This window comes from Lagenorhynchus albirostris, chromosome 17, assembly GCF_949774975.1.
Source record: "Lagenorhynchus albirostris chromosome 17, mLagAlb1.1, whole genome shotgun sequence".
Taxonomy (NCBI): Eukaryota; Metazoa; Chordata; class Mammalia; order Artiodactyla; family Delphinidae; genus Lagenorhynchus; species Lagenorhynchus albirostris.
Window position 1 is genome coordinate 73,715,408 of NC_083111.1, and position 22,195 is coordinate 73,737,602.

Consider the following 22,195-nt stretch of genomic DNA (forward strand, 5'->3'; position numbering starts at 1 on the left):
TTGTCCTTGTTTAGCGGTTAAGCACCTTATCCAGATATTAATTTAAGTATTAAAATCTTGTTTTATAACTTTGTAACTTGAGAGTAATGGATGCTGTAGTGATGTCTCTCACATATGTGAAGATGAACAATAAAATTGTTTATTTACAAGTAATGGCTCTAATTACTTTTCTGGCAACACCTTTTATGATAAGCTTAGGAATCCTTTCTGCATATGGAGTTTTTTTTTCAAATGATTAATCTGCACTTATACACATGTGTAATGAGTAAATTCAAGAATAGAAATGACAACTCAATGAATGAGACACTTGACACCAGCCCTTTTATGTGGTATGTCCAACATGCCATCTGTAGCACAAAGGTGCCATACTTAATACCAAATATTCACTTTTTTTCCACCAAAATTTGAGCGCTTTATAAATATTTTTAGTGGGAACAGAAAGCTGTTTGGTCCCCAGACAATGATCTTCCATATTCCAGAGAACTGCAGACTGCAGACCTGATGGTCATCCCTCACAAAAGATATGGAAGTAAAAAGGTATCTTGGGGACAAGCATGTTGTTCATAGAGCTAGTAGTTTGGTTCTTTATAAAAACCTATTCTAGTATAGGTTTTTTTTAAAAAAGTGTATCTCATACTTTGCTCTCAGATAACATATATCAAAAAGAGATACAGTATAGGCATTCCAACACCGTAGATTGCAAATCCATCTAATGTGGCTGTTCTCTGATGTCTTAGGACACATTCACATATAGTTTTACATATGTAGGACATTTTACTGCCAAATGAATGAAGATATTCTTTATGAAAGAACTGACAAAGTTCTAATTTTTTTTTAAAAGTATCAGTTGGCAGGAAGAAGGTAAAAACTCTCATCTAAGAATGCGACGTATTTTGTTTTTAAATCCAATGTTTTTAACTTACACTTGGTTTTACTCCTTGTTTTTTTTTTTTTGTTCTTGTTGTTGTTGCTTGTTTTGTATTGTTTTTTAGTCTTTTAACTCTGTATTGCTGGTGGCTTTGATTTCATGATGCATTATGCTTATGAAACTCTAGCTTTCAGCATTAAAATGAGTTAAAGATAATGTTTCGTTAATTTGATCATTGTTTTCCTGTTGAGATCTTTCTTTAAAGGGAAATTGTCTACTTAAACCTCTGCATTGAACTCGATAAAGGAAATTATTTTATAAAAAAAAATCTGAAAGTCAGAAGCTTAAATGTATTCCTCCAATGCTCTAAAACTTGAAAATGCTGTTTATTTACCTAATAATTATCAATGTCGTTGGTAATTATGGTGTCAAAAGAGGTATATTTTAACTCAATACGGAACATATTTGTCCAGTAAGATAACATTTTATTTTCTGAGAATATTATAAATAATACATTTTAAAAAACCTAAATTTAGACTACAAGTTGACAGCATCCCTTTAAAGACAGCCTGTTCAACTTTTAGTTAATAATTTGTGGGGTTCTTTTTGGTTTTTCATTTGTAATAGAAATGTTATATGTTGCTTAACAATGTTTTTGGATACTAAAGATGCTTAACAGTCAAAATAGAAAACAACAAAAATGAAGAAACCAAAATAAAAATATCAATTTTTTATTATTTATTCAGGCGATTTCACCTAAACCTCAAAGTCAGAAAAAAAATGAAGCTGACATTAGCAGTTCTGCCAACACTCAGAAACCTGCACTGTTATCCTCAACTTTGTCTTCAGGGAAGGCTCGCAGCAAGAAATGCAAACATGAATCTGGAGATTCTTCTGGGTGTATAAAACCCCCTAAATCACCACTTTCCCCAGAATTAATACAAGTCGAGGATTTGACGCTTGTATCTCAGCTTTCTTCTTCAATGATAAATAAAACTAGTGAGCACAGATTTTTAAAAAATAGTTACTTATCCTATAAGATACATTAAAAACAGTTTGGTTGTAGTTATATTGTATTTTTATGAAGTTGCATTTTAAAAATTCAAACTTAAGTGGATATGATAGGGAAGACTTGAAACTATTTTAGGGGCAAAACCCATTTACATTTCTGACTGATGTATTGTACAGAGGTACAGTGACTATACTGCTGGTTAAGAAACCTTAGCATTTAATAACCAAATTCCACTGTAGTTTGACTCTCCTCAACTAATAATCCAAGCACAATGAGAGGCCTGATTCATTACAAAAAAAACAGAACAAAACCATTATGAGATACAAAAAGACCCATAGTGGATGTTTTCCTGAACTCCTAAGACTATTCTTATGGATAGATTTAGTTACTGTCCCCAGTTGTCTGTACCCTCTTCGGCAATACATTTTATTCAGTTCTTATTGTAGGATTTAGAGTGCAAACTTCAGTTTAATCTTACTAATGAAAGAAGAAGATTGCTTCCTTGATCTTATATTTAAAGATTTTACTGTTTCAATACCACTAATTTTTCAAGAGTTAACTTGGTCTTTTTTAAATAGCCTATTGACATGGGTTTGGATATATATAAGACAAGATTTGTGTTGACTGTGTGTTTCTCATGTTTTAGTATTCTAAGTTAGAGACATATGAAAAATAATTACCTGAAAAGTCACCGGGTAAAAGATAATTTTGCTGTTTATACAGTGAATGAATTAGTAACCTGATTATTAAATGAATATGACACATTTCCTCATGAACTTCTCCATATCATATCTTCCACAACAATTAAAAATGGTGACATTGAGAAGACGTCTATCAATCAAATATATTAACTTCCTCTTGCATTCCATTGCTATATTCTTTTTGCCAAACCATGTTTTTCAATTTTTGATCAGGTTTTGGTACTTCTCTGTTTTGTTTTGGTTCTTTTTAATAAATGAGTAGAAATGATGGAAACAGAAAAACTCAACTGTTTCTTTATAAGCTTCATTTCATTATGGCATTTATCATGAAATAATATCATTAGTAGTCACTACAATGTCACATGACATTGATACGTATTTTATTTTGCAATTGTTTTGTATTTTGGTATTATGACCAGTGTTACAGCAATTGAATTTTATTCTTTTTTTTTTTCAATTATCACCATGTCTTTTCCATTTTGACTTTTGTAAAATTATTTTTAAATACCCAAAGCATCAACCTTTTTAAACTACTCATTTCCTCCTGCTAAATTAACATGCATATATTGGCTTATGTAGTCCTGCCTGTTCTAAATCATCAAACATATTTACATGCCGTGTAGAAAGAAGAAAATGAAAGGTTAAAAAAAAAAATTTCCAAACTTCTGTTAATACGTAGCTAGAAGATGCTCAAATGGCTCACCAAGTTAGTTTTTTAAAACAAAATAAAAAACACACGAGGGCAAGAACAGTGTCATATTCTTTAAAAATCCTCGGGTTTTACCCATAATGAGTCCTTAAAGTTGTTTGTGTTCAATTTTTTTTAATGAATCAGGCCCAAATATATGTTTATAAAAATCCATTTGCGGAAATGAGGGTGGGATAAAATTACTTACATTAGTTTTACTTTGGCAAGTAAAGCACTAACTCTACAATGCATGTCAGATTTTTGTCACCTATGCCCCTGCCTTTTTTTTTCTTAGAGTTTCTAGATTTGTAATGTAGCAAAAGGGACATATATATATATATATATATATATACACACACATATATATATATATGTATTTTTTTTAATCTTTGGCTATACAGAGATTATTTTCCCAAAGGAAAAATGGCAACTAACAAGGATCTGCAATTAGAGAATTAACTGTAGTCTGTTACTTGGGAAACTACCTGAAATTAATGTTCCATGTTATTTTCTTTTGGTTCTAGTAGGCTTTAGATTTTAGAAGTTTTGATTAACCCTTGTGAATGGGGGCAGTTTTTGCCTTTGATTACTTTTGGAACATGCCGTTCCTTGTGGATACCTTACAACATCAGAGGGCAGAATTTGAATCATTTTTCCCATTTTTCTCCTTAAGTATTATAAGATGATCCTGGCATGTATCTGCTTCGTGAACATTGAAGATCTTTTTCTAGGTCCTCCACAGCCTGTGAACCCCCCTAGACCTTTCAAGCATAGTGAGCGGAGAAGAAGATCTCAGCGTTTAGCCACCTTGCCCATGCCTGATGATTCTGTAGAAAAGGTTTCTCCTCCCTCTCCAGCCACTGATGGGAAAGTATTCTCCATCAGTTCTCAAAATCAGCAAGAGTCTTCAGTACCAGAGGGTAATGTATATTGCTTTTCTATAGAACCAAACATAAAAGAAGACAAAACACTGAGATAAAGATTATTAAAATATTAAGAAATTTCTGCTTTTTCCTTAACAGCTTTTGGACTTATAAGCACTTCATTTAATTCTACAAGTATTTATTTAGTGCCTTCTTTATTTCCAGGCACTGTTTAATTTATATAACATTTTAATCCACATGGATATTAACCGAGACAATGTATTTATATTAACATATTACATTCTTTATTTTGTGTAGTGCCTGATGTTGCACATTTGTCACTTGAGAAACTGGGACCCTGTCTCCCTCTTGACTTAAGTCGTGGTTCGGAAGTTACAGCACCGCTAGCCCCAGATCCTTCTTACCATAATGAATGCCCCAGGGCAGAAAAGGAAGATACACAGATGCTTACAAATCTTTCTTCCAAAGCAGTAACTGATGGAAGAGGAGCTCCAACAGCATCAGGTAAAAAAGATTCATTTTACAAGTTAGCTAGGCTTGCATTTATACAGTAGAAACAGTTTGATGTATAATTACATTATCTTAATATGTAGCTCCTCTTTATAAATACTTCTCCATAACATTTGTGGAAGATAGGGTTTCTCAGTCTGTTTAACGTCCTTTTGTGTGACCATTTACTATCGTATTCTCTGGATATACTTATTTTGTCACTTTAATCTACTTCCTTCTCCCTACTTCTTTCTTATATCCTGTTTCTACTAAATAGGAATTATTAGAGCTAAATATAATTACAGAAGTTTCTTGGTTTTGAAGCCAGAAAATAACTTAATGGGCTCAATACTTAGGTTTAAGGATTTAATAGAATTTAATATTTAAGAAACACTTAGCTTAAATTAATTTATATACCTGTATCTTACATATAATCCCATATTTTGGAGCAGAATCTCCAAAATTTAAATGTAATTTGTTGTAATGTTATTTTGGGAGTCTAATGTGTAAAATCAGCCCTACTCAGTAAGACATTTTTTGATGATTTTATGACACTTATTGTAATCTGAAATCTTGCGGAGGTATTTTATCAAGTTGATGTTTTAATCTAACAGACTATTAGATTTATATTTATTTATATTTCCCTTATATGGTTACATTGTTTTACTTGGAAGTTTTATAGAATTTTAACCTCAACCAAAGAGCCCCTAGAGTAAAAGAAAAAAAAAGGCAAATACTAATTTCAAATGCTTTTCCAGTAAATTACTAATTTGGAATTATCAGTAGATGGATAAATAAGGTGAATTGAGTCAGTTCAGAAGTAGGGAAAAACATAAAACTGTTTTTGGATTAGCAGCCAGAGAGTATTGGGATAATCGATTTTAGTAGCATCTTCTCTGAAACCACTTTATCAAATCCTTGGGTGAAGTATAAAATAGAGCTTGCTCTTTTCTGGTGGTGGTGTATATTAAAATAAAATGACTGAAGTAACTTAAGAAGCATACTTCTTATATTACTGCTGTTACCTTCTTGTTCCTTCTTTCAAAGTGAAAGTGTAACTAATATTAAACATACAGTGTTCTACAATTCCATTAATCAATAAAAGATTGAAGTTATTTTGTACATGATAGTGTTTCCATATCTTGTTTTAAAAAAATCAGAGCCCAAATTTGAAGATTTGTAGGCTTTGAAACATTTCTTGTCATTTCCCAAAACTGATCCATTGTCTTTGGACAATTTCTAAGCCCCTTCTATCTGTAGGGTGATTAATTTTTCTTTTCCCAGTTTTCACAAGATTTCTGAATTACGTTTAACCATTTGAGATACTTTTCCTGGTGAAGTTCTTATGAGTCCTTTAACAATCTGGAATTTGTTGCTGTACTGAATATATGAAAAATATGTTCAAGTTAAAATGATATATATAGGGCTTCCCTGGTGGCGCAGTGGTTGAGAGTCTGCCTGCCGATGCGGGGGACGCGGGTTTGTGCCCCGGTCCAGGAGGATCCCACATGCCGCGGAGCGGCTGGGCCCGTGAACCATGGCCGCTGAGCCTGCATGTCCGGAGACTGTGCTCCGTGACGGGAGAGGCCACAGCAGTGAGAGGCCCGCATACCGCAAAAAAAAAAAAAGATATATTCATTGGGGAATTTATTTTTATTTATTTATTTTTTTAAATGATAAAGTCATTAGTTTTTAAAATGTGTGTGTGTGTATATATATATATATTTTTTTTTAATGTATTTATTTTGTTGTGTTGGGTCTTTGTTTCTGTGCGAGGGCTTTCTCTAGTTGCGGTGAGTGGGGGCCACTCTTCATTGCGGTGCGCGGGCCTCTCACTATCGTGGCCTCTCGTTGCGGAGCACAGACTCCAGACGCGCAGGCTCAGTAGTTGTGGCTCACGGGCCCAGTTGCTCTATGGCATGTGGGATCTTCCCAGACCAGGGCTCCAACCCATGTCCCCTGCATTGGCAGGCAGATTCTCAACCACTGGGCCACCAAGGAAGCCCCCAATGTGTATATTTTTAATTTATGTATTTAGTTTATTTATTTTTGGCTGCTTCGGGTCTTCCTTGCTGCACGTGGGCTTCTCATCGCGGTGGCTTCTTTTGTTGCGGAGCACGGGCACTAGGCACGTGGGCTCAGTAGTTGTGGCTCATGGGCTCTAGAGTGCAGGCTCGGTAGTTGTGGCACACGGGCTTAGTTGCTCTGCCGCCCGTGGGATCTTCCCAGACCAGGGCTTGAACCTGTGTACCCAGCATTGGCAGGCGGATACTTAACCACTGCACCACCAGGGAAGCCCGGGGAATTTATTTTTAGATGTGCATTTGAAAACGTTTGTATTTTCTTTTATATAGCAATAGTAACAAGCTTGAAAGATAGATGAATGTAAATAGCTGTATAATAACTAAGTTATGTTAGTTGAATGATGTATCCTAAAATGTCAAAGTAGTGATTATACATGGAAATCTTTAATTCCAGTGATTTTGTGTCTAATCAGAGTACTAGCCTAGTGGTTTTTCGTTTTTCCCCCAGAATTTCTAGTATGTTTGTGGAGCTGTAGCTAATTATCATTGGGGTGTGGTTCTTGTTTCTCATAATGGTTAAAAAATGTACTGAGGTAGAGGGAAGGCACGATATTTTTTTCTTTTTTAAGTATTTGAAAACTATTTGAGAAAGTCAAAGTTGTAAGATAGTTTGCTGGAAAAGTGAAAGGTAGAGAGGAGTTTGGATTTATAATGTGATGTATTTGTAAGTTTGTTGAAAAGTGAGGATCATCTTAAGTATGGTGATAACTGGCAACTTTAATTGCTTAAATCAAGGAAATGCATGGATTTAAATGTTAATTACTGGAAGTCCATTTGTTAGAGGGTTGAACACAGTCACAGCATTTGAATGTGGGGTTTGGGGGGGATTCTGATTTATTTCTATTACCCCTTTTCATTTTTTGTTTTTTGAGGGAAGTAATGGAATTCAGGTCATGTTCTAATTGGACATCTTTTGATTAAAACCTTGTGAACCTGTCTGACTTGCACTGAAATTCTCAGTGGTCTGCGTGCTTTTTTCTCTCAACACTTTTGTTAGCTACCCTCTCGAAACTGTTTCGTAGTATTTGTTGGCCTTCTGTCTGCTTCCCAAGTTGTCTTCCATCTGCAGTCAAAGTACCAGGAGTTTTGTTTTTGTTTCTTCTTTCTTTTTAATTTTTTAATTTGTTTGCTTGGTTTGTTTCATGTTAATTATAAAAGTAAATTTTGTTACTGTTGAATTTTAAAACTTCTGTAGAAAGCATTATTTACCAGAACTTGTATCAAAGACATTTTCTGGGGGTATTTTTTTCAAATTGGAATTTTGGGGGTATTAAGAATGATGAGGATGTTAGTCATTAACTGTGAAATAGTTTAACAGACTTAGAGTTTTACTTTTTCGTGTGAGTGGTATGTGCATGCTCATATCACAGTCATGGTAAAGAATTAATGAGATTATGCAAATTATCCAATTATTATATACATGTGTTCTTAATAGGTTAACACTTGTTTTTCCAGTATAGATAATGAACTTGCCCTAATCCTCTGCATTCTTCCACTGGGAAGCATGCATAGAATATGACTAATCAAGGTTAAGAATACTACTGCCCTGCCGCCCTCATTACCAAAAACAGTCATTGGTGCCCTTGTAAAAATCGATGCCTTTGTTTTTATTTTATTATCAGAATACTTTCTCTAACAGAGCCAACCAGTTTTAGGTAAGGATAGAGTGTTAGTTCTGTTGCTAACTGGGATGTTAACTAGTTTTCTTATTTATCTACTGGATATATGTACTGATATAACAAATACTGAATTACTCTGACCCCTTCAAGGAGTTAAAATATGGAAGCTTAGTGTATGGACGGGTGAGACAATAACAGTCACATTCTGACTTGTGGGGACACCAATTTCACATTTACTTTCTAAAAAGCCTTTTTGTTTTAAAGTGTTTTTCAGTTTTTTTCCAGAATTGTACAAAACAGAACTACAACCAGAGACTCCGTAATCTCCCTCCACCCCACAGCAGATGTTCATGGCTTGTACAGAGCCTGGGGTTTCCATGGAGAGTCTCAGGGATAGCCGCCTTTTTTGCCAGGAGAATCAGATATTTCGCACACTGCCAAAACCTCTCCACATTACTGCGCCTTGCAGGATGTGAAAGCAGGCGTGGCTCAGAGATCTGTCACTCTTGCTTTAATCTAAAGCGCTCCATTCGTTTTTTTATTGTGTTTTTCATTTGGCGGGGGGTGGTTGTATTATGTATTGGAATATTACATAACATTTTGTTTGACGAAAATGTTCTGTTGATAAAATTTAGTGTAAAAACCAGTATTCTGTAAACTAATATCCACGTACTTTGGTTCCCAAATTCTAGTGCCTGGTGAAATAAGGACAATGTAGAGAACTTCTCATAAAATGAAATTGATTCTTTTGTAGAATTCTTGAATAGATCTATTTTTTTTTCTATTTGGGCATGGGTGTTTTTTAAAGTCCTGCCCTTATTGCATATAGGAATATTTATTTTAATATCCTTAATTGTGTAAAATGTTGACAAGCCTTTTTCAGTTCCCCAATTTTACTTGCAAAATTTTATCAGTTAAGAAATATAAAGGTTTGGGACCCACCAGAACATGTGAAAACAATCTAGAACTGGTCCTCCTGAGAGCACTCTGCTAGTTACTGAATCTGTTCTGCTGTGCTGACCTGTTTTCTGGAGCTGAGGTTCAGGACCATTTTACTTGTCTTCCAAGTACCTGAGGGATCCCACACATTCTAGTCAGGAAAGGCAGCCCCTGTAAGGCAGTTCCTTCCATTTGAATCACCCCAGGGGATTCTGGCCTTGCTCCACCTTTCACTCTGGAGATTCAGTGCTCCTGGGGATTAGGGAGGGACCTACAAGGCAATAATCATGATCAAGGGCTGCTTCTGGTATAGCTCTACTATCACAGAGGATTTAGAAAGCAAATCTCTTACTGTTTCCGTTGTAAATGCCTTGTCATTTTCAAGAAAATTGTGTCAAATTTGTGGAATTTTCATGGCATTAATTGTAGTAAACAGTAATTAGTAAATTAACAGTTTAAGTGAGGCATTTGTTCAACAGTTTTGATAATAAGGAAGTTTAATTGTATTTCTCTTTGCTCTGATGTCCTTTTCATTTTTTTGTCATAAGAAATCTTTTTGTCATGGAGATTATCAATATATTTACTTAATTTGAAACTTAATTATTAGAGCCTTATTAGCATTTAATTCAAGTTGAGTGGTATTTTTACATTTTTATTGTGTTTTATTTAAATTATGTAAATTATTTGCAGTAAGATGAATAAAGTGCTAGCTTTTTTGATACTGTACTGCAGTGATTTAAAAATCAAAGAACTCATAACTGTGATATTAAAGCATAATTTAATAGACTGAAAGTGTATTTTAAATGCACTAGAGTGTTTTTCTTAGATTAACCCTGTACACACATAAGATATTAGCATTGGCAGTGGTTGAATATGAGTTGAGAAGCTTGGTTAAGTGTGTCTGTGTCAGCAGCACAGTTCATGAGGTACACTATTGGTTTAAAAATGTATTTTGGACTATTAGGTAATAAAACCTAAGTGCCACTAAGGTTGAATATTTTGTATGTGATAATAAGCCTTTATATCTTACATTTGGATAAAGACCAAAATAATTTATAGAATAATTCTGTTTTGGCTTTTATCGTTACCTAATAACACATTCATGATGAAGTTCAAAGGTACAAGTTTGTTCTAGGCAACAGAGGTTAAATATTAGTTTAAAAATTTTATGCAGGTTGTTGAAAACCAGTATAATTTAATGTGAAATTTAATATTTCATTTGGATGACTGGAATAGCATTTTGTCATAATTGTCACAGGAGCAGAAATGTTACGTGGACCTACCACTGGAGTGCATTTCAGCATGGACTGCCAAAGGCTGTGATGCCAGAGTTGATCTTAACTGATTGCCTAGTGCATTTATCCTAACATTTTTTTATGTTCAGACCCATATTTATGCTATTTCTAGAACTGATGTAGTCTCAAATTATTACCCCACCATAAAGGAGAAAGTGAGAAAAAACACTTAGTAGTTATCAGACACTAAGCATTTCATCAATACACATTTTGACTCACCTTATACTGATAACAACAGGAGGTAGATGATGCTCTTAGTCCTATTTAGCAGATAGGGAAACTGAAGCACTGAGAGATTAAATGATTTACTCGAGGCTGTGAGCTAATAAATGGTGGAACTAGGAATCTAATCTGAGTAGTCTGAGGGAACAAAAATCATTCTTAATTTATTATTCCTTTGAAGTAAGAAATCCCACTTCTTTGTTACTAGTTCAGGCAATAAAATAATGTAGACCTTTAGGGGAAAAGAGTCTTAGGTAGAGTTTTGTGAACAATTGTAATTTAAAACATTGTCCCATACTTTTAATCCTTTCTGACTAAACTTACATATTTTTCCCCTAAACCTGCAGGAATATCGAAAACAGAAAAAAAAGTGAAATTGGAAGAAAAAAGCTCAACTACATTTGGTATGAACAGAAAGTAATCTTTAAGCAAAAGGCTATAGATGGCTTGGCAGTGGGAGGACATAGTCTGTCCCTTACTTTTTACCTGTTAGTGCTCCTTTAGGTGTAAGTGATCATCTGTTTTAGTGTTTATTAGTATTATTCGGCTCCAAATATGTGATTTCTTAAATACATATCTTGCAGTAGTATGGGTATTTTTTGTCAAGGGAGCCTAAGGCTTTCTCTGAGAACTTGATGTTTTTGAACATCTTTAAAACTATGACTGTTTAAAAATAAGCTACCATTTAATATTATTGAAACTTAGAGAATGGATGGTAAATTAAAATAGCCTTTTTTTTCAGCCTTTTTTTTTTACTTTATAAAAAGTTACTAAGTTTTCTGCTGTCTTTTCTGTCTTCTGTGCTATAATGACTGAAAGTTTTTCTGCTATCTTTTCTGTCTTCTGTGCTATAATGACTAAAAGTTTTGGAATAATGGATAATAGTCTTAAGTATTCTACAGGTTAGCTACCTGGAGCTTGAGTTACTGAAAGTTGGTTTAATATGGTTGATAAGTTATGGGCTAAACCTTTCTGAGTTGGAACAATAGTTGAATATATGTGATGAATTAATTTTAAATAAAATACTCTAGGAAACTGTTTTAACATCTGTTCATTTTCTTTAAAGTGCATATGATTGGGAAAAAGGAATATTTTAAAATTTGGGGACAAAATTTAGTTTAATGAAATAAGTTTTTTTTCTTTGTGCTTTTTATTTTCATTCTTGTATACACTGGGAAAGTATTGAAAGACTGAAGGAATTATTTGTGGAAATGATCTAGTTTTTTTGTTTTTCCAAAGGAAAAAAATTCAAGTTTTTTTTTTTTATTTTTTAAGCTTCTAGTATATTTTCTCATTAAATTTTGTGTGGAAATGCTGAGTCTCCTCAGTCAGGTCTTTCTTAAGTTATGGAGTTTATTTCTTGCCACATCAGGAAACTGAGTTATATTACTCATTTAAAGATTTTAACTACTGTCTGTGTTAACTTTAAGGTGTCAGGAGTTGGGATTTCTCAACACTGCTAATGAAGATCCCCTCTTATAGCCCAATAAGCTAATCAGGAGTTCCAGACTCATGACAGGAACAGTTTAATTGAATCCATCCACTCTGGGCAGGTGACTGGAATAGCTGATTAAAACATAAATGCTGCTTTTAGGTTAACCACAGAGGAACAAATCAGGATCAGTCATGATTACTAACTTACTCACTTCGGTCATTTAGGTAAGAGAAAAGAAAAGGATAAAGAAAGAAAAGAGAAGAGGGACAAAGATCACTACAAACCAAAGCAGAAGAAGAAGAAGAAAAAGAAAAAGAAATCTAAGCAGCATGGTAAGTCCAGTCCTCCCTCAGTATCTGGTTGGTGGGGAGGGGGATTGGTTCCAGGACCCCCAGCGGATACCAAAATCCACTGATGCTCAAGTTTCTTATATCAAATGGCATGGTATATTCAGCCCTTCATACCTGTGGTTCCATATCCTTGGAAATTGAAAATTGATCCGCAGTTGGTTAAATCCCCAGTCGCAGAACTTGTGGATACAGAGGGCTGACTGTATGCTAAAATGGTGATTCCTGTTTTTTTGTTTGTTTGTTTTTTTGCGGTATGCAGGCCTCTCACTGTTGTGGCCTCTCCCGTTGTGGAGCACAGGCTCCGGACGCACAGGCTCAGCGGCCATGGCTCACAGGCCTAGCCGCTCCGCGGCATGTGGGATCTTCCCAGACTGGGGCACGAACCCGTGTCCCCTGCATCGGCAGGCGGACTCTCTACCACTGCGCCACCAGGGAAGCCCGTTGATTCCCATTTTTAAAAATTCTAAGATGCTTTCAGCTGTCCTTTTCTACCAAAATTGTGGTAGGACAATATTCCCATGTTCTTCACAGCTGAGAAGTTCCTGTAGTAGCTTTCCCTTGTCTTGCTAATTTTGAAAATATGCAGCTCTGTTTTACTACAGTCTGTAAGTTAAGTGGTTTGTAAATTAATCACTGCAACTGTTAGAGTGTTTCATTGCCAGCGTTGTGGTGGACTGGATACCCTGACCAAGTACCCTTCTGTGTACTGAAGGAATTATTCTCAATCTGGAATCTTACAGTCCCTTGAATTAGCTTTCAAAAATGAGGGAAAATATTTTTAGAAAAACCTGGAAAAAACCAAATTATTTTTCTATCAATAGCCTGTCTCTAAAGGATGTCCTTTTAGATAGTCATTAAAGCAAAAATCATTCCTGGAGATAGGAGGTTACCATATAATGATAAAGGTTCAGTTCACTTTATATCTTTCTAGACGTACAATTTCTGAATTTCATCACAAGAGTAACATCCTCATATCTTTCTTAGTAATTAATAAATTAACAAAACTCAAAAGTATCTGTAAGGATACTAAGAAAGATGGCAGCTGCACAGTTGATCTAATAGACCTGTCCAGGACACTGAACTCAGCAGCTGCAGAGTAGACAGTTTCATCAAACAGACACAAACATTTATTAAAATTGACCATGGGGGGCTTCCCTGGTGGCGCAGTGGTTGGGAGTCTGCCTGCCGATGCAGGGGACGTGGGTTCGTGCCCCGGTCCGGGAAGATCCCACATGCCGCGGAGCGGCTGGGCCCGTGAGCCATGGCCGCTGAGCCTGCGCATCCAGAGCCTGTGCTCCGCAACGGGAGAGGCCACAACAGTGAGAGAGGCCTGCTTACCGCAAAAAAAAAAAAAAAAATTGACCATGGGATGCAGCTTCAAGCAAACCTCAACACATTTTAAAGATATTATAGTTAACTAAAATCAGTATTGAAAAGACAAAAAGTCCCATATGTTTAGAAATCAAGCAAAATATTTTTATATAATTTATGGATGAAAGCACAGTACCAAAGGGAAAGTAAGATGTTAAGAACCTGACAGGTGATGAAAATGTTATATATGTGTCAAAACTTGAGAATGTAGTTAAAATGGCACTTAGAAGAAGAATATATATTGGTGTACATGCTTATATTAGAAAAGAAGGCTGAAAGTCAGCTAAGTCTCGAGCTTAAGAAGTTAGAAAAGAATAAGTCCAAAAAAAGCAGAAGTGAATATGATTAGTGAACATATGAGCAGAAATTAATAAGTTAAAAAGAAATGCTAGGAAGAAATGAACAATGCCAAAATTAATTTTTTTGTAAAAAACGAATAAGATCAACAAACCTCCGGGAAGGCTGTTAAGAAAGAAAAGACAAAATGTACAAATAAACTATATTAAGAATAAAGAGAACATAACTACAGATGCTCCAGACATAAAAATAAGATAATGTAAACAACTTTATGCCAGTGAACTTGAGAGGTTATTTGAAGGTATGGGCAATTGGCAGAAACCAAACTTATTCAGGAAGGTAGAAACCTGAATAGTCTTCAAACCTTGAAAGAAATTTAATCAGCATTTTAAAATCTTTTCACAAAGAAAGACATCCTGGTCCAACAAGTTTTGCTGTCAAGTTCTACCAAACATTAAAGAAGCAGATGATTCCAAACTTACATAAATCATTTTAGAATTTAGAAAAAGAGGGCGCACTCCTGTAGTGGGATGAATCATGTCCCCCACAAGTAGGTGTCCAGCTCCTGACCCCCATACCTGTGAATGTGACTGCATTTGGGAATAGGATCTTTGCTGATATAATTAGGATTGAGGTCATCTGGGTTTTGGAGTGAACCCTAAAGCCAATGACTGGTGTCTTATAAGAGAAAGGAGAGGGGGATTTGAGACACAGGGGAGAAGTCTGTGCAAACACATAGGAAGTGTTTGGAGTGATGCAGTTCCAAGCCAAGGAGCTTGAGCCACCAAAAGCTGCAAGAGGCAAGGAAGAATTTGCCCCTAGAGAAGTCAGAGGGAGGTGGCCCTGCTGAGACCTAATTTTGGACTTCTGGCCCCCAGAACTGAGAGAGAATAAATTTCTATTGTTTCAGTCCACCAAATTTGTGGTAATTTGTTGGGGCAGCCCTAGGAAACTAATACAACTCCAAATTCACTTTAGATGATTTACATAACTTTGCTCTCAAAATCAGAAGAGAACGGTATGGGAAAGGACAATCACGGGCTGTTCTTATTTATGGACAAAGATGCGAAACACATAAATAAATGTTATGGAATTAAATCTAGCAGTATATTTAAAAGTATGACTGCATAGGTTTGGAATGCAGAGTTGGTTTGACATTAGAAAATCAATTAATGAAATTCACTACAGTAACATTACAGTTTTGATAAGTGTATAAAAACCATTTGATACATGCATGTGTACTTATGTTTGAAAAAAAACTGTGACTAGCAGATTATAAAACTTTATTTAGAAATGTGAAGAAGGCCTAAACAAATGGGAAATAATTCATGTTCATGGGGTTGTAGATTCGCTATTGATGTCACTTCAAATAAATCTATAGGTTCATTGCTGATTCTAAAACTTAATATGGAAGAGTAAAGAGCCAAAAATAATACAGTCACTCTTGAAGAAGAATAAGGAGAAGAATTACTGTTCAGTTATAGTTATTACAGCAGTGAGGTATTTTGAAAGAATAGATTTATTAAGAACAGGATAATCCAAAGCAGATTCATACATATTTCAAAACTTGGTTTATTCAAAGCTGACATCTTAGTATAACAGGTAAGGGATGAAGTTTTCAGTAATTGGTATTAGAACAATTTATAATCCATATGGTGAAGAAGAATGAAAATGGACTCCACCTTACACCATACACAAAAATCAATTCCAGGTTGATTAAAGACTTAGTATGTGAAAGACAATATTATAGAACTTTGAAAGTATAGGAAAACATCTTTATTATATTTGGGCAGAGATTTCTAAACAAAAAATGTAACCCGAAACAAAAAGGTTGAAAATGTGACTAGACTGAAACGAACTTTGGTTCATCACAAGCATTATAAAGAGAGTGAAAATGCAGCACAAACCATAAGAAGATACTGGCAATGCAAATACCTGACAAAGCATTAGTATTCAAAATATATTTCAAACCCTTACAGATCAAAAAGGAAAAGAAAACCCGGTATGAAAATGGACAAAAGGTTTCAACAGGTATTTCACAGAAGTGGAAACCTGAAAATGATAAAAATGATTATATAATACAGTGCTCACTCTTATGAGCAGCTGCATAATGCAGTTTTCAGAACCTGGTGAAATCTATTTCCTATCTGCCACATGGGCGGAAATTACAAGGTGGATGATGTCAGACATTGCTGAGGAGATGGAGACAGCTGTACGACTGCTATGGAAAAGCAGCGATGCTTTTCTGATGAGAGTAGAGTTGACGATGTGCTTACCACATGACCTCACATTCCTAACAAAACTCACACAGTAGGTACATCAGGAGACACATATAAGAATGTTCACAGCAGCACTGGCATCGGCCCAGGTGTCCACCTGTCCATTCAGTGGACTCCGTATCACTATGTAAATAAATGGATTATACCCACTGGAATCTCATCAACAAAATGGTTAAGCTACAAATCAAGTCACTGAATTGGTTCAAGATGGCAGAGTAGAAGGATGTGCTCACACTCCCTCTTGCGAGAGCACCAGAGTCACAACTAACTGCTGAACAGTCATTGACAGGAAGACACTGGAACTCACCAGAAAAGATGCCCCACATCCAAAGACAAAGGAGAAGCCACAATGAGACGGTAGGAGGGGCGCAATCACAATAAAATCAAATCCCATAACTGCTGGGTAGGTGACTCACAAACTGGAGAACACCTATACCACAGAAGTCCACCCACCAGAGTGAAGATTCTGAGCCCCACATCAGGCTTCCCGACCTGGGGGTCCGGCAACGGGAGGAGGAATTCCTAGAGAATCAGACTTTGAAAGCTAGTGGGATTTGATTGCAGGACTTCGACAGGACGGGGGAAACAGAGACTCCACTCTTGGAGGGCACACACAAAGTAGTGTGCGCATCGGGACCCAGAGGAAGGAGCAGTGACCCCATAGGTGACTGAACCAGACTTACCTGCTGGTGTTGGAGGGTCTCCTGCAGAGGCGGGGGGGGTGGCTGTGTCTCACCGTGAGGACAAGGACAGTGGCAGCAGAAGTTCTGGGAAGTACTCCTTGGTGTGACTCCTCCCAGAGTCCGCCATTAGCCCCATCAAAGAGCCTGGGTAGGTTCCAGTGTTGGGTCACCTGAGGCCGAACAACCAACAGGGAGGGAACCCAGCCCCACCCATCAGTAGACAAGCAGATTAAAGTTTTACTGAGCTCTGCCCACCAGAGCAACAGCCAGCTCTACCCACCACCAGTCTCTCCCATCAGGAAACTTGCACAAGCCTCCTAGATAGCCTCATCCACCAGAGGGCAGACAGCAGAAGGAAGAAGAACTACAATCCTGCAGCCTGTGGCACAAAAACCACATTCACAGAAAGATAGACAAGATGAAAAGGCAGAGAGCTATGTACCAGATGAAGGAACAAGACAAAACAACTACATGAAGTGGAGATAGGCAACCTTCCAGGAAAAGAATTCAGAATAATGATAACGAAGATGATCCAGGACCTTGGAAAAAGAATAGAGGCAAAGAGTGAGAAGATGCAAGAAATGTTTAACAAAGACTTAGAAGAATTAAAGAACAAACAAACCGAGATGAACAGTACAATAACTGAAATGAAAAATTCACTAGAAGGAGTCAATAGCAGAATAACTGAGGCAGAAGAATGGATAAACGACCTGGAAGACAGAATCACTGCTGCAGAACAGAATAAAGAAAAAAGAATGAAAAGAAATGAAGACAGCCTACGAGACTCTGGGACAACATTAAACACAACAACATTCGCATTATAGGGGGTCCCAGAAGGAGAAGAGAGAGAGAAAGGACCAGAGAAAATATTTGAAGAGATTATAGTTGAAAACTTCCCAAACTTGGGAAAGGAAATAGCCACCCAAGTCCAGGAAGCACAGAGAGTCCCATACAGAATAAACCCAAGGAGAAATACACCGAGACACATAGTAATCAAATTGGCAAAAATTAAAGACAAAGAAAAATTATTGAAAGCAGCAAGAGAAAAACAACAAATAACATACAAGGGAACTCCCATAAGGTTAACAGCTGATTTCTCAGCAGAAACTCTACAAGCCAGAAGGGAGTGAGTGGCATGACATATTTAAAGTGATGAAAGGGAAGAACCCACAACCAAGATTACTCTACCTGGCAAGAATCTCATTCAGATTCGATGGAGAAATCAAAAGCTTTACAGACAACCAAAAGCTAAGAGAATTCAGCACTACCAAACCAGCTCTACAACAAATGCTAAAGGAACTTCTCTAAGTGGGAAACACAAGAGAAGAAAAGAACATACAAACACAAACCCAAAACAATTAAGAAAATGGTAATAGGAACATGCATATCGATAATTACCTTAAACGTGAATGGATTAAATGCTCCAACCAAAAGACACAGGCTCACTGAATGGGTACAGAAACAAGACCCATATATATGCTGTCTAAAGAGACCCACTTCAGACCTAGGGAAACATACAGACTGAAAGTGAGGGAATGGAAAAAGATTCCATGCAAATGGAAATCAAAAGAAAGCTGGAGTAGCAATACTCCTATCAGATAAAATAGACTATAAAATAACGAATGTTACAAGAGACAAGGAAGGACACTACATCATGATCAAGGGATCAATCCAAGAAGCTACAACAATTATAAATATATATGAACCCAACATAGGAGCACCTCAATACATAAGGCAACTGCTAACAGCTATAAAAGAGGAAATTGACAGTAACATAATAATAGTGGGGGACTTTAACACATCACTTACACCAATGGACAGATCATCCAAGCAGAAAATTAACAAGGAAACACAAGCTTTAAATGACACAATAGACCAGATAGATTTAATTGATATTTATAGGACATTCCATCCAAAAACAGCAGATTACACTTTCTTCTCGAGTGCACATGGAACATTCTCCAGGGTAGATCACACCTTGGGTCACAAATCAAGTTTTAGTAAATTTAAGAAAGTTGAAATCATATCAAGCATCTTTTCTGACCACAGCACTATGAGATTAGAAGTCAATTACAGGGAAAAAACCGTAAAAACCACAAACACGGAAGCTAAACAATACATTAGTAAATAACCAAGAGATCACTGAAGGAATCAAAGAGGAAATCAAAAAATATCTAGAGACAAATGACAATGAAAACACAACAATCCAAAACCTATGGGATGCAGCAAAAGCCATTCTAAGAGGGAAGTTTATAGCATTACAAGCCTATCTCAAGAAACAAGAAAAATCTCAAATAAACAATCTAACCTTACACCTAAAGGAACTAGAGGAAGAAGAGCAAACAAAACCCAAAGTTAGCAGAAGGGAAGAAATCATAAAGATCAGAGCAGAAATTAATGAAATAGAAACGAAGACAGTAGCAAAGATCAATAAAATTAAAAGCTGGTTCTTCGAGAAGATAAACAACATTGATAAACCATTAGCCAGGCTCATCAAGAAAGAGGGAGAAGACTCAAATCAATAAAATCAGAATGAAAAAGGAGAAGTTACAACAGACACCGCAGGAATACAAAGCATCCTAAGAGACTACTACAAGCAACTCTATGCCAATAAAATGGACAACCTGGAAGAAATGGACAAATTCTTAGAAAGTTATAACCTTCCAAGAGTGAACGAGGAAGAAATAGAAAATATGAACAGACCAGTCGCAAGTAATGAAGTTGAAACTGTGATTTAAAATCTTCCAACAAACAAAAGTCCAGGACCAGATGGCTTCACAGGCGAATTCTGTCAAACATTTAGAGAAGAGCTAACACCCATCCTTCTCAAACTGTTCCCAAAAAATGCAGAGGAGGGAACACTCCCAAACTCATTCTGTGAGGCCACCATCACCCTGATACCAAAACCAGACAAAGATACTACACAAAAAAAAAGTACCAGTATCACTGATGAATACAGATGCAAAAATCCTCAACAAAATACTAGCAAACAGAATCCAACAACACATTAAAAGGATCATACACCATGATCAAGTGGGATTTATCCCAGGGATGCAAGGATTCTTCAATATATGCAAATCAATCAGTGTGATACACCATATTAATGTATTAAAGAATTAAAAACCATATGATCATCTCAATAGATGGAGAAAAAGTTTTTGACAGAATTCAACACCCATTTATGATAAAACCTCTCCAGAAAGTGGGCATAGAGGGAACCTACCTCAACATAATAAAGGCCATATATGACAGACCCACAGCAAACATCGTTCTCAGTGGTGGAAAACTGAAAGCATTTCCTCTAAGATCAGGAACAAGACAAGGATGTCCAGTCTCACCACTATTATTCTACATAGTTTTGGAAGTCCTAGCCACGGCAGTCAGAGAAGAAAAAGAAAGAAAAGCAATACAAACTGGAAAAGAAGAAGTAAAACTGTCACTGTTTGCAAATGACATGATACTGTACATAGAGAATCCTAAAGATGCCACCAGAAAACTACTAGAGGTAATCAATGAATTTGGTAAATTTGTGGATACAAAATTAATGCACAGAAATCTCTTGCATTCCTATACACTAATGATGAAAAATCTGAAAGAGAAATTAAGGAAACACTCCCATTTACCATTGCAACAAAAAGAATAAAACACCTAGGAATAAAGCTACCTATGGAGACAAAGATCTGTATGCAGAAAACTATAAGACACTGAAGAATGAAATTAAAGATGATACCAACAGATGGAGAGATATACCATGTTCTTGGATTGGAAGAATCAATATTGTGAAAATGACTATATTACCCAAAGCAATCTACAGATTTAATGCAATTCCTATCAAATTACCAATGGCATTTTTTACAGAACCAGAACAAAAACGTCTTAAAATTTGTATGGAGACACAGAAGATCCTGAATAGCCAAAGCAGTCTTGAGGGAAAAAACGGAACTGGAGGAATCAGGCTCCCTGACTTCAGACTATACTACAAAGCTACAGTAATCAGGACAGTTTAGTACTGGCACAAAAACAGAAATATAGATCAATGGAACAGGATAGAAAGCCCAGAGATAAACCCACGCACATTTGGTCACCTTATCTTTGGTAGAGGAGGCAAGAATATACAATGGAGAAAAGACAGTCTCTTCAGTAAGTGGTGCTGGGAAGACTGGACAGCTCCATGTAAAAGAATGAAATTAGAACACTCCCTAACACCATACACAAAAGTAAACTCAAAATGGATTAGAGACCTAAATGTAAGACTGGACACTATAAAACTCTTAGGGGAAAACATAGGAAGAAAACTCTTTGACATAAATCATAGTAAGATCTTTTTTGATCCACCTCCTAGAGTAATGGAAATAAACTAAAAAACAAACAAATGGGACCTAATGAAACTTAAAAGCTTTTGCAGAGCAAAGCACACTATAAACAAGATGAAAAGACAATCCTCAGAATGGGAGAAAATATTTGCAAACGAAGCAACAGACAAAGGATTAATCTCCAAAATGCATAAGTTGGTCATGCAGCTCAATATCAGAAAAACAAACAGCCCAATCCCAAAATGGGCAGAAGACCTAACTAGACGTTTCTCCAAAGAAGACATACAGATGGCCAAGAGGCACATGAAAAGCTGCTCAACATCACTAATCATTAGAGAAATGCAAATCAAAACTACAATGAGATATCACCTCAAGCCGGTCAGAATGGCCATCATCAAAAAATCTAGAAACAATAAATGCTGGAGAGGGTGTGGAGAAAAGGGAGCCCTCTTGCACTGTTGGTGGGAATGTAAGCTGATACAGCCACTATGGAGAACAGTATGGAGGTTCCTTATAAAACTAAAAATGGAATTACCATATGACCCAGTAATCCCACTACTGGGCATATACCCAGGGAAAACCATAATTCAAAAAGGCACACGCACCCCAATGTTCATTGCAGCACTGTTTACAATAGCCAGGTCGTGGAAGCAACCGAAATGCCCA

At 36.3% G+C, this 22,195-nt stretch overlaps 1 protein-coding gene across 8 annotated transcripts in view; it reads left to right on the plus strand.

Moving 5' to 3' along the window:
- Nucleotides 1-22,195, plus strand: part of PHF20L1 (PHD finger protein 20 like 1) — a 78,419-nt gene that overhangs the window by 35,193 nt on the left and 21,031 nt on the right. For all 8 annotated transcript variants that reach the window (XM_060128139.1, XM_060128141.1, XM_060128146.1 and 5 more), the window contains 5 exons: nucleotides 1,615-1,867; nucleotides 4,001-4,189; nucleotides 4,451-4,657; nucleotides 11,149-11,205; nucleotides 12,461-12,568. In XM_060128139.1, the coding sequence (XP_059984122.1) occupies nucleotides 1,615-1,867; nucleotides 4,001-4,189; nucleotides 4,451-4,657; nucleotides 11,149-11,205; nucleotides 12,461-12,568 (814 nt within the window). The remainder of the gene's footprint in view (nucleotides 1-1,614; nucleotides 1,868-4,000; nucleotides 4,190-4,450; nucleotides 4,658-11,148; nucleotides 11,206-12,460; nucleotides 12,569-22,195) is intronic.